Source organism: Ochotona princeps, chromosome 3 (genome assembly GCF_030435755.1).
Source record: "Ochotona princeps isolate mOchPri1 chromosome 3, mOchPri1.hap1, whole genome shotgun sequence".
NCBI lineage: Eukaryota > Metazoa > Chordata > Mammalia > Lagomorpha > Ochotonidae > Ochotona > Ochotona princeps.
In genome coordinates, this window is record NC_080834.1 from 91,717,690 (window position 1) to 91,730,265 (window position 12,576).

Here is a 12,576-nt window from a genome sequence, read left to right on the forward strand (position 1 = left end):
ATGCCCCCAAATGGCCAGGTTTTCAGTCATTCTTCATGAAGCCATGGAATCATTACACAATACACGAATATGCTTTGATACTGTGTCAGCAAAAAGGATTACGCAATGCTGTACAAAAATGATCACTCAATAAGATGATGAAATCAGCAATTCTAAAATGGATATCAATTTCAGGAAAAATAAAATGTGGGAAAGGTCTATCTTATCTTTAGAAAAAGCTGTGAGGGCCATAATCTTGTATCATTTTTCTTAATCATTTATTCTATACATAATAATTAAAATCATTTCTTATACAGAGGATGAGTATTTCAAAGCAGATATCAAAAGGTCAAGTAAAATTGGCTTTTTATTCTTTTCCTATGAAGAAATTAGGGGACAAATGAGTCAGACTAAGGAAACAAGTGAGTATGCTAAAGTAATAATGCTCTGTTCTCAATACTGAAAATATGTCTCTCTCATCTCAGAAAGGAATAAATAGAACAACAATGCCTGAAATTTACTTTAAGATAACACAATGTTGCTGTGTGCTTTTCAGCTGTCTCCATAGATTAGAAATATTTAAAGTGTGGCATTCTAGGTAAAATTAAGCCAGAATCTCTGACATCAATATTTCTTTTAAGAATTTATTTACTTATTTATTTTGAAAGTCAAAATAAATGTGTGTGAGAGAGACTGAGAAACAGAGACAGAAGCAGAGACACAGAGAGAATCTTCCAACCATTGGTTGTCCTCAGATGGCTACAGTGTAGGCCAGACCAAAGTCAGGAGTTTCATCTGGGTTTTCCACAATGTTGGCCTCAGAGATCAATCACTCTTAATTCTCATGCCCAGCCTTGGTTGAGAACTATTATTCTACAAAGAATCCATTACCCCAAAGTAGGAATTCACATTTTAAAATTTGCTAGTTTTTAATTAGATTTCTATTTGGAGGTAGCTGCTTTAAGGTTTTTGTTAAATTACTCTTTGATAAAATTATTGGCCTATAAATCCCACCTTGGCATTGAATCAGTGAAATTCAGCATTCCAGCTATCTAGACTGAACAAACTGTCACATTAGACCTTTGTATAAGAGTAGAACATGACTGTAAAGAGGACGCCTACAAGATGGCACCTTAGCCCAAGACATATGGAGATGCCAGATAAAAAAGATTTTATCACTGAAATATTTTTTAATTCATCTTACAGTAAGCAAATAATTTTATATAAAAATAGGCAGCTGTGGTTCCATTAGATTTTTTTTAACAAGATACACATCCCTCCAAAAAAGACACACAAAAAATTTCATGCATAATAGCTCATTGATGCAATCATACATAACTTAGTAACTACCAAAATGAACAACAGATCGAGTTATCAGTGAACAAACTGGCTTTGGCCAATACACAATCACAATAACCACAAATTCAAAACATCACAAATAAAAGGATTATACACACCCTGGGAGAGTTTTGGATTAAACAAAGAAAGAAATTAGATTAATTCAGTCGTCAAAACAGGCAAAGGGTGACAAGAACAGCATACAGAACAAGAGGGAGTATTTAGACTTCAAATGTTCTAATGCATAAGCTGTTCAGAATGACAGTAAAAGATAATTATCAGGAGAGACATTCGGTTTGGTGGTTACAGTATCTGCAACCCACAGCACAAGGCTGAGGTGAAATTCCTGAACTCAGCCCCTAATTCTAGCACCTGCTAATATAGATCACAAGATGGCTCAAGTAATGGAATTCCTTATATGTATACAGGAGATCTGGATTGAGTTACTGGCTTTTTGTTTTGGTCCCTCCTAAACCCCAGCTATTGTGGGCCTGTAAGGAGTAAACCAGCGGAAGAGATACACTGTATGTCTCTGAAAAATTAAAAAAAAAAAAAAAAAGAAAAAACAGTATCTAGTAACTTCATAGTTTCTTTTGGTTAAATATACACATTAAAAATTTTAATGAGAAGCCCAATTAATAATTTCCAAGCTAAATAAAAGGGGGAAATGTGATGTAAAAAATATAAGCCAGAAGAAAATACGAGAGGAATAAAATCTCCTACATTTAAAAATTAACAAATTTCTGGGCTCAGAGGGATCTAGAAAACCTCCTGTCTCCTGGCTTTGGATCAGCCAAGCTCCGGTGTTTGCAGCCACTTGGGGAGTGAACTACAGGACAGAAGATCTTTAGCTCTATCTCTCCTTCTCTCTGGAAATCTGCCTTTCCAATAAAAATAAATAAATCTTCAAAAAATGTAACAGACTTCTATATAACTTATTGGGCATACACAAAGTCACAGTAGAATCAAACAAAAATGTTAGGATATAAAAAATATTACATATTAAAACTTGTGGAGTATCATAGCTAAAGTTCTTTTCCAAGAAAATTTATAAAGTCTCATATTATTAGAAAAAGGCAGCTGATAATTAGTGCAATAAGCAACTTGCTCAAAATCAGAGAGAGACACAAACAGAACTCAAGGAAAGCAGAAGGAAAACAAATAATGTAAAGAGGGTAAAGCAAGAAACAAAAAAGATTGATCGCTAACACTAACAGCTAACTGGTTTGTGACTGCTGTCTCACTGGAGGATCAGACTGCTCTTACGCAGCACGATCCCTGACATGTGAGCTATCCTATATTTACAATGTATGTGTATATGTCCATAAACATGTATGCTTACATATATGTATAAAAACAGGAAAGTATGAATGTGGACAGGGGTACTAGTACAAGGGATAAGAACACAATTTTTTTTGCTTTTGAAAAAAGAGATGGTTCCTTGAAAAGACCACTTTTGAAAATGATCCCCTGGCAAGAATGATTTACCAGAAACAAAATCACATAATGATGCCAAAAACAGTACCAGAAATAAAAAAGAGGTATGTCTACAAATGACAGAATATTATGAAAAATAATCTCAAAATGCATGTGACACAGAAAATTCCTAGAAAAATAGCACAGCAAAAGCAACTGTTAATAGATCTAAATGATACTATAACCTCCAATTTTTTTAGTGAATAGTATAAAATCATCTCTTGAAGATAACTATAAAGCCCAAATAAACTTTATTAGCAAGAAATAATCCTCATTCATACAATACATACAACCAACAAAGGACTGGTATTCAGAAAAAAAAAAAAAAAAAAAAAAAACCTTTCACCAGTCAGCAAAAAAAAAAAAAAAGAGAGAGAGAGATGATCCAGCACAGAGATGAGCAAAAATTCTAAATAGGCACATAAAAGAATAGAAGTACAAATAGGTCATATATCTACCTCATTAGTAAACAGGGAAATTCACATTAAAAATATTGATATCACACAAAACCTAAACAATGGCAAAAACAAGAATACCACACATTGATGAGGATATGGATCAATTAAAAACCATCACGCTATTATACTATGTCCTGATATTACAAATGGAAGTTAAGTGACTAAATAATATGGGATGCCCTATGAAAACACACGTATGGGCTAGTTTTCAATTTACCTTTTATACTAGTAATTACATGAAAATAAATTTAATGTCCATTTAAAAAGTAAATTACACTATACTCACAAGGTTGAAAGCTCTACAGCAAAGAAACTAAATAATGAATCTCAGATATATGTAGAGCACAAAAGGCACGTTAAAGATTATTATATAAAGTACCACTTCAAGTGTATAAAGTTCAAAATGCACAAAATAAACAATACATTTATATGAGATCTAAATATATCATGGGATTTTATTGGGGGGAAATGCCAAACTCAAGTTTGTGGCTGCTTCTGAGATAACATATGGAAACCTGAAGATATTATTAAGTGCTATTTTAAACAAGTGCTTAAAAATATCTCAGTGCGTCTTATTTGAAATACCTTTCTTCATCATAGATTTCAATCACTGAATACATTAATTTAAAAACGTTTGAAAAATATTGACAAACCCCTTGAAATCATAACTATAAGGCTAGAATCAATTAAGGAGGGGAATACACTAAACAATGGCACAAGCTATAACTTAAAGAAAAATAATACATAATACATACATAATAATACACAACTCAGAGCAAAAAAAACATAAAAAGTTGTCCTACCTTCACTGGAGAAATATGAGCATGAGAAACAAATCCATGCACATTCTCAATTTCCGACAGGTTCTTCTCTGAGACATGGACGAGCTCTGGACCGAGTGCCTCATTGGTTATCTGCGGGGACAGGTGCTCTGCAGGAGGTGTATCTTCATCCTGATATCGGTATTTCTGTAAAGAAAAATGCCATGTATTAAGAAGCACTGGAATATGGTTTTTGTAACTTGACACCCAATACTTTACAATATGAAAAGTATATTTTTGTTGTTTAATATATCAACTATAGAGGAAATGGGATGTCATTTTAGAAGTTATATCAATGTTAACAAAATTACTTATTAAAATAATTAAAAGATGAAAAAACAATGTTTTACCCATTTCTCACTCAGTATCTGTTGAGCCCCTGTATCTCTAAGACAAGCGCACATGAAAATTCAGTTACTCATCAAAATTACTCTGCCTTTCTTACTCAGTTCACTTTTACAAAAATGAGTCATTTCAACTTAGTCTAGTAGATATCATTTTCCTTTAATCTACAAAATAATCTGTCAGTACAAAATTCTATACAAACTATTTTCAAAGGATAAACATAGTTTTAAGGAAACTAAGTGTATTTCAAATTACAAACAAAAAATTACATATACATACATAAATACACAGGACATCAATAAGTAATCCGAGCATTTTTAAGTAGTGTATTTATTTAAAAATATTATACATACATAAGCATCTGTATGTATACAAGGATATTTCAGAGTTCATGGGGAACAGGTGTTTGGCATAGCATTTAACTTGGACTGCCTACATCTCTAATTGGAATGCCTGGGTTGGAGTACCAGCTCTGCTTCCAATTTCAGCTTCTTGATAATGCATGCACTGGGAGGCAATGATAAGGGTTAAATAGTTGGATCTCTGTTCACCCACAGGGAGACTGGGATTGAGTTCCAGGCTCCTGGCTGCCACCTGACTCAGCATCGCTGCTGCATCCTTTGGTGAGTGAACCAGCCAATCAAAGTTAGTCCTCTCTTTCTGTGTCTGTGTATTTCTCTCTCTGCCTTTCAAATAAATGAAAGCTAAGTATATTTTTTAAGCTAACTAAAAAACATTAAGGGTTCTTATCTTTAGTTTAATGGAAAAATGCAATTAAGACAAGTTTCTTTTGGTGCAAAAATTCTGTAATTTCTTTCAGGCTTTGTTTTTCTTCTTCAAATAACACATTTCCCATTAACTTTTGAAGAACCTGTTTTAGTGTACAGAAGAATATCCTTATCCATGAATGTACATAGGTAATTTGAAGAGATCTGAAAGAAACTAATACAAAACATTGGCCATTCTGTAATAAAGAAATCAGTATAAACTTACATCTTTTACCTCTTAATATGTAAATATCCTTTTTGCTCAGTTTTACTCCCTATAATTACTGTAAAAGGGTGACTTGCAGGGATTTCCAGCAAAATCACTGCACATTCATGAGATCATTTAATCTGGCTCCTTGCCTTTTACATTTCCTCCAAACTGGCTGTTGGATGAAATAATTTAGTTTCATTTTCAATCCTACTTTTACAATCAAATGATTTTCATTATGTGTGCCAAAACGATTTAATAGGAGAAAAAATAATTTCTACAAGTAATACTGGGACAATCATACTCAGAAGACCAAAATCAAACCTTTCTTACACACTACATATAATAATTTTCTAAAAATGCATAATATGCAGCTAAAAATAAATCAACAGTAAAATAAAAGAGCTAAATCATAAGACTTGGAAGAAAATCTAAATGTAAACATTTTTACCTCAGACAATGGTTTCTTAGATATGTATTTAAAGCATCAGCAACCAAAGGAAAAAAATACAGACAAGCTGAACTTCCTCAAGAATGAAAAGCTTTTGCTCATCAAAAGGCACTATGCAAGAGGGTGAAGGGAAAAAAAGAACTTACAGATTGGGAGAAAACACTGACAAACAGGGTCCAGCGTGGGTAGCCTAGAGACTAAAGTCCTCACCTTGCACGCACCAGGATCCCATATGGGCACCGGTTCAAATCGCAGCAGCCTTGCTTCCCATCCTACTCCCTGCCTGTGGCCTGGGAAAGCAGTCAGGGATAGCACAAAACCTTGGGACCCTGCACCTGTGTGGGAGACCCAGAAGAAGTTCCTGGCTCCTGGCTTTGGAACAGCACAGCTCTGGCCGTTGAGGCCAATTGGGGAGTGAATCATCGGATGGAAGATCTTCCTTTCTGTCTCTCCTCCTCTCTGTATATCTGACTTTGCAATAAAAATAAATAAATCTTTAAAAAAAAAACCACTGACAAATAAAATACTTGATAAGAATCTAAGAATAAGAAACTCAAGAATAAAGACAGCTCAACTTAAAAATGGAAATTTATTCAAAGATAAAAAATGGTCAATAAGCACATAAAAAGATGTTTGGCATCATTAGTCACTACAAAAATGCAAATCAAAACCATAATGCGATACTACTTCCTATCCAATATAATGGCTGTAATAAAAAAAGTCTCCCCAGCTGTAGTTACCCTATGCCTAGGTAAGTGTTACAGGAGAAAAGCAGCCAACAGCTGGTGAGCATTCTCGGCCTCGTTAATGCCAACTAAATATGCCCTTATGATTGTCTATTCTTTTGTCTTTTTTAAAGATCTGGGGAAGGAGGTGGAGTCACTGGCCAGGTTTGTAAGCATGTAGTAGTGGTGGAGAAGTGGGAAGGGAGGTGTGCATTGCTAGGGGCTGGGGTACTAAGGATGATGGGTGAGAATGGGGACCATTGAGGGCTGATTTTACATATAAAAAATGATTCCTGCGGGTTTTAATGGATTGAGCCACTGCACCCTTAGGTAACTGGGGAGATCAGAAGGGAGAAATTTGAGTGCTTTCTTGTGTCAGGCAGGCCAAAACACCCATCTGGCATGAATGAGAGCCAGGGCTGGGGATGGAACCATGCCAGGCAAGGTGCTATAGGTGCCAGCACTCAGGAGAGCTGGGTCTAGAGGTGGGGGTATCCTCAACTTGGCTGCAGCATTCACTGGTACAAAAATAAATGAAGAGTCCTGGGGTGGGCTGGGACAGGTTGCAGCATTTGCCAGCACACTAAAAAACAGATTCTGGGGATGGCCTGAAAGGTGTCCTCAGGGGTCTCTCAACTAGGCTATAGCACCCAGTAGCAAACACAGAGGTCAGGTATGGGGCAGGACCTGCTTACGGTTCTTGGGGGTCACTCGGAGCAGGCTATGCTGGGCTGCAACACTCACTGACCATTATGCAAGAGCTGGGATTGTGATCAGCTCAGCTGGGGCTCCTCACTTGATCCTTAACCTCAGGGAACACTACATGGATGTTTGGTCTGGCCTTAGAGTACATGTTTTGGGACTGGGGGGGTTGCCCCCCATTTCTGACTCTGTGTAAGAAAGGGATGCCCATGAAAGACTAGACAGCTGGCCTCTCTGATTGAACAGAGGACAAAAGATGGAAAGAATAGCAGGTTAAACAACTCTACAGACTAAATTCTCCAGCAAGCATCAAACACCATGGGCATACTAAAACAGACATAGACAGCTGGCAAGCAATGAAGCCAACAAATTTTCAGAACAACTGAGACTACTCAAGTAACACCCTCAGGATTCTTCCCTCTATCAGGGTTCCTGCAACAAAAGCAGGGGATCATTTCTGCCTATGGCACTGATGCAATCTGGCAGAAGGAGCAGCACATTGTAGTCACAAGAGGGCAGGGTCTTTTCCTTCACCCAACTTCCCTACCATTCCCTCCCATCCTACCCAGAGACTTGCATGGGTTTTCAATCCCCTCGCCTATGCAACAGACACTGAAAAATAAATAAATTTAAATTTCAAAAAATTAAAAAGACTGACAACAACAGGTATTGTTATGGATGTGGACACTGCTGGTGAAGATATAAAAGGGCACATCTACTTTAGGAAAATTAGAAATTCCTCAAAAGGCTACATGGAATTCCTATATGATCACTACTTAGTTTAAACACAAGAGAATTAAAAAGGCAAATCCGCATGAAAAGTACTCTGGCAAAAATACTCATCGCGGCCTATTTATGAGAGTGCTTCTACCTTCAAAGTGGAAACAATTCAAATATCAATCAATTCAGAATAACTATATAATGGCCATAAAATGGAATGTTATCCAATTACAATTACAAATGGAACACAGTGAGACCTGTGTTGTGCTGCCACAGACTGCAGATCCAGGATCCCATATAAGAATGTCTATTTGAGTACCAGCTGCTTTATTTCCCATCCAACTTCCTATGGAGATGCCACAGGTAGTGGAAGAATGGCCCAAGTCCTTGAGTCCTTGCCACTCACAAAAGGGAACAGAATGGACTCTGTCTCCTGTGTTCAGCTTCACCCAGACCTGACTATTATAGCTAAGTGGGGAATGAATTCTCTGATGGAAGAACTCTCTCAGTTGCTGATGTTTTGCCTTTCAAAGAAATCTTATAAAAAAAATGAAGTATGTTGATACATGTTACTACTTGGATCCATAAAATGTTGCCTGATAAAAGCCAGACACAAAAGGCCACATATTACTTAATTCTCTTTATATGAACTTTTCAGAACTGGCAAATCTATACAGCCAACAGATTGTTTCTTTTCAAGGACTGAGGAGAGGCAGAAATGAGAGTTAATTGCTACTGGGTATAGATTTTTTTTCTTTGCAGTGATGAAAACATTCTACAATTAGTAGCAGTACTTGCACCAAATTTATAAAGGATAAACTATAAGGTATGTTACTGTCTTAATTTAAACTTTATTTTTATGAATGGATTACATATTTTTATTTAAATCCAATGTAAATATCCTTTTGAATCATAAAGTGTCTTATCTCTCTAGTCACTGGGGTTGTCTTAATGTCTGAGTTTCCTAGTATTTAAAATTTTTAGACAAGCTAACACAATAAAACATGACTTACCTAAAAGTAAACCTAACACTTAATGATCCAAAAAGGTGGTGATAGCATTCCATATGATGCTGGTTGAAGTCCTAGATGCTCCATTTCCAATCTAGATCCCTGCTTATGGCCTGGGAAAGTAATGAATGGATGGTCAGAGTCCTCAGGCCTCTGTATCCACCCGGGGGACTGGAAGAAGCACCTGGCTCCTGACTTCAGATCAGCTTAGTTCTAGCCATTATGACCATTTGAGGAGTGATCCTGTGGATAGAAGATCTTTCTCCCTCTCTCTGTAACTCTCAAGTAAAATAAATAAACCTTTAAAGGGAGGAGAGGATGCCCCTGGTGTTCAGGAGAATTAATGGGAGAGAAAATATTTCCAAGCAATTTTTCACATCCACCTTTATATTGGACAGCAATATTCATCTTCATTTATTATTATCTTTTTTTTAAGATTTATTTTTTTATTTTTATTGGAAAGGCGGATACACAGAGAGGAAGAGAGACACAGAGGAAGATCTTTCGTCCGATGATTCACTCCCCAAGCGGCCACAACGGATGGAGCTGAGCCAATCCAAATCCAGGAGCCTGTTCCGGGTCTCCCACGCAGGTGCAGGGTCCCAAGGTTTTGTGCCATTCTCAACTGCATTCCCAGACCACAGGCAGGGAGCTGGATGGGAAGTGGGGCTGCCGGGATTAGAACCGGTGCCCATATGGGATCCCGGTGCGTGCAAGGCGAGGACCTTAACCACTACGCCATCGCTCCAGGCCCCATTTATTATTATCTTAAGTTTGATCTTAATCCATTATCAAAAAGTTTTAAGTGAAATTTTTATATAAAATCAACTTGCTAGAATAGGATGCAGAAAACTAAGCCCTCCATAAATACTGACCACATCTAGTGTAACACATTAAAAAGGATTACACATAATGCTACCAGTGGTGAATAAACGGAAATATCAGTATGACAAAAGCTGAGCATTTAATTAACAGCAATTTAGTATTATTTGATAAACACTGTGCTTCAACCAAGATCACTGCACATAAGATTATCTAGCAAGTGTGCCAGGGTCCGTGCAGTAGGTGTGAATAACACAAAGGTGTGAAGAGAACAGCTCCCTGCATGGCAGGGCCCAGGGAGCTTCCAGCTACTTGGCAGGGCCTAGCGGATTCATCTCTGACCACCTTGACGCAGTTTTCACCCCCTTTCGCATGGGCACTCAACCACCCCACTAAGAATTTTGTATTGAGGCATTGTCTGCCCCTGTGAGATGGCTTTTACAACCAACATGAGCTTAAGAGTTAATGTTACTGATAATGTCCTGGTGAGTGGGCTTTTAACTGCACACAGGAGTACAATCAAGCCCATGCTGTTTCCAGACACCTTATTGTGTACCTACCCATTGCCATAAAATCTGGCCCGGACATTTAGCATGCTTTCTGGGAAATGGCTTGATAAGAATTTTACAAACTAATGGAAATGATGGGAGTATGGGTTAAAACTGCCATGACAAAAAATATAGCTACTAGGACCCTAAAAGCTATCCTGTTACTGGGACCCTAAAAGTTATCTTGTTACTGTGACCCTAAAAGCTATCCTGTTACTGGGACCCTAAAGGCTATCCTGCTAAGGCAAAAAAATTATAGTTACTGTGACCTTAAGGGTTAGCCTGTCCTTGCAACTCTTCAGAGCATAGAAAATGTAGTTGCTTTAGCTGCTTTCATAATTTCTAACTAGAGGAAATATAGGCTGATTTCACTAACATCATAAAGATATACTTTTGATTATTGTTTGATCACTTATGAGGTTGTAGAACCTGCAGTTGTAGAGGAACTTAATGTTTGGAACCTTTTGTCTTAGGTCTTTGTTTTTTTTTTCTCTTTTGATGTATTTCTCCCATTAAGTGATGGATAAGTTGTAGAATAAGAATTGTAGCAAGAGTGTATTACTGAATAAGATGTGTTGCTTACTGAGAAATTCTTGGCTGCAATGTTGGAATGGATAATGCCCTGTCTTAAGGTGAAACAATTTGTAGAATTATCTTTGGAAACACTCACTAGTCCACTGTAGAATTGAAATATAAATGGAGTAAACTTGGCTCGTTGCTAATTACAATTCTTTCCACCGTTATAACTCTTGCTTTACTTGTTCAGTTAACAAACTGTGTGAGCTTGCTGACCTAATGGCCTTTAGTGCCAATGACCCGTAATCCCCATAGACCAAGACTCCGGACTTACTAACCCATACATAATTCAAGGTAGGGGTCTGGTTGTCACAGGCGGCGCCTAGGTTTGAGCCCAGACCTGAGGAGAGCGGATGAAGACTGGCAAACCAAGATAAGCAAGGAATGTGGAATCCTTCCTCAATCATCTCTCAGGAAGCTGTAAATTGTGCCCCCCTGAGGCTATGTCAAAATGCCCCTAAAAGAAAACCTTGTACTGCTTCTGTATAAAAAAAGCGGACAGCTTTCTCGCAATGTCCACAATGATCAAGGAATCCTAGTGGTCCGTCTCTCCTTTCTTTCTCTCTTCTTCTTTCTACGCCTATCTCACGCACCCTTCTCGAGCTCCGAACTCTCGGCTGGAGCTGGTCTCCGGCACAAGTGACAAGTAAGAAAATGTGTAGCTACAATAGAAAAAATCCAAGTGAGTTAAATGAAATCATAACACTATGGTATCAAATTCTTTCATAACATAAAACTGAGGAGTCACAAAAAGAAAAAGAACTATCAATAAGGCCAAAACTCACACAGCTAAAAGCTGTGAAAAAAAATTGTGACTTTAATCCATATATTTCAGATACTACAAACTACAAATCCCTGAAAAAATGCAAAAATTTATATGATCATTCCAAGAAATGAGTCAATTTCATACTGATTCCCAGAAAACTAGAAAATCAAAGAAACATTTAAATCTCAATCTGACACAAGGGATCTATAAAAGTACAACACACTTTTTTTTCAGCTATCGAATTTTTTTTTCTATTTTACTTTTAATTTCATGATATAATTCCACAGGCTCTGGGGCATCCCTTCCTCCCCAAATTCCCTCCCTCTAATGATGTCCCCCATATTATTACAATATAGTCCTTAACAAGCAGCCATAAGTCCATCATTCTGTTATATAAGTATATGCTGAAATTGTGGGTAGACAATGGCAGACAGTCCAGCATCCTACTGTCAGCAGTTTCACTAGGAGCCCATCTTCGATTTGAAAGTAGAGATGCATACTGCATTGTATCTTCACATATAGATATGATACTCTCTATTACACAGTCACTATACATTCACTTAAATAAAAAGCCACAAAAAAATCAGTAACATAAATAAAATTTTAAAAATAACAACATGGAGTTAAATAACATGTTACTGAAAAGTCAATGTATTGATGAAGAAATAAAGAAAACAAAAACCTTCCTGGAGAAAGTGATGTTACTGTATGACTCATAAGTCAGTGAAGAATTTAGTAAGAGAAAAACTATTTTGAAGAAATGAAAATAAACAAAAATATCAAAACCCATGAGTTGCAGTGAAAACAGTATTGAAAGGGTTACCAATCTTATAATTTACATGATGGCTGCCTTATATCAGAAAA

The 12,576-nt window shown here is 37.0% G+C and overlaps 1 protein-coding gene across 13 annotated transcripts in view; it reads right to left on the reverse strand.

Moving 5' to 3' along the window:
- The window catches only part of DLG1 (discs large MAGUK scaffold protein 1), a 213,371-nt gene that overhangs the window by 132,224 nt on the left and 68,571 nt on the right, over positions 1-12,576 (reverse strand). For all 13 annotated transcript variants that reach the window (XM_004577810.4, XM_058662092.1, XM_004577809.3 and 10 more), the window contains exon 4: positions 4,055-4,219. In XM_004577810.4, the coding sequence (XP_004577867.2) occupies positions 4,055-4,219 (165 nt within the window). The remainder of the gene's footprint in view (positions 1-4,054; positions 4,220-12,576) is intronic.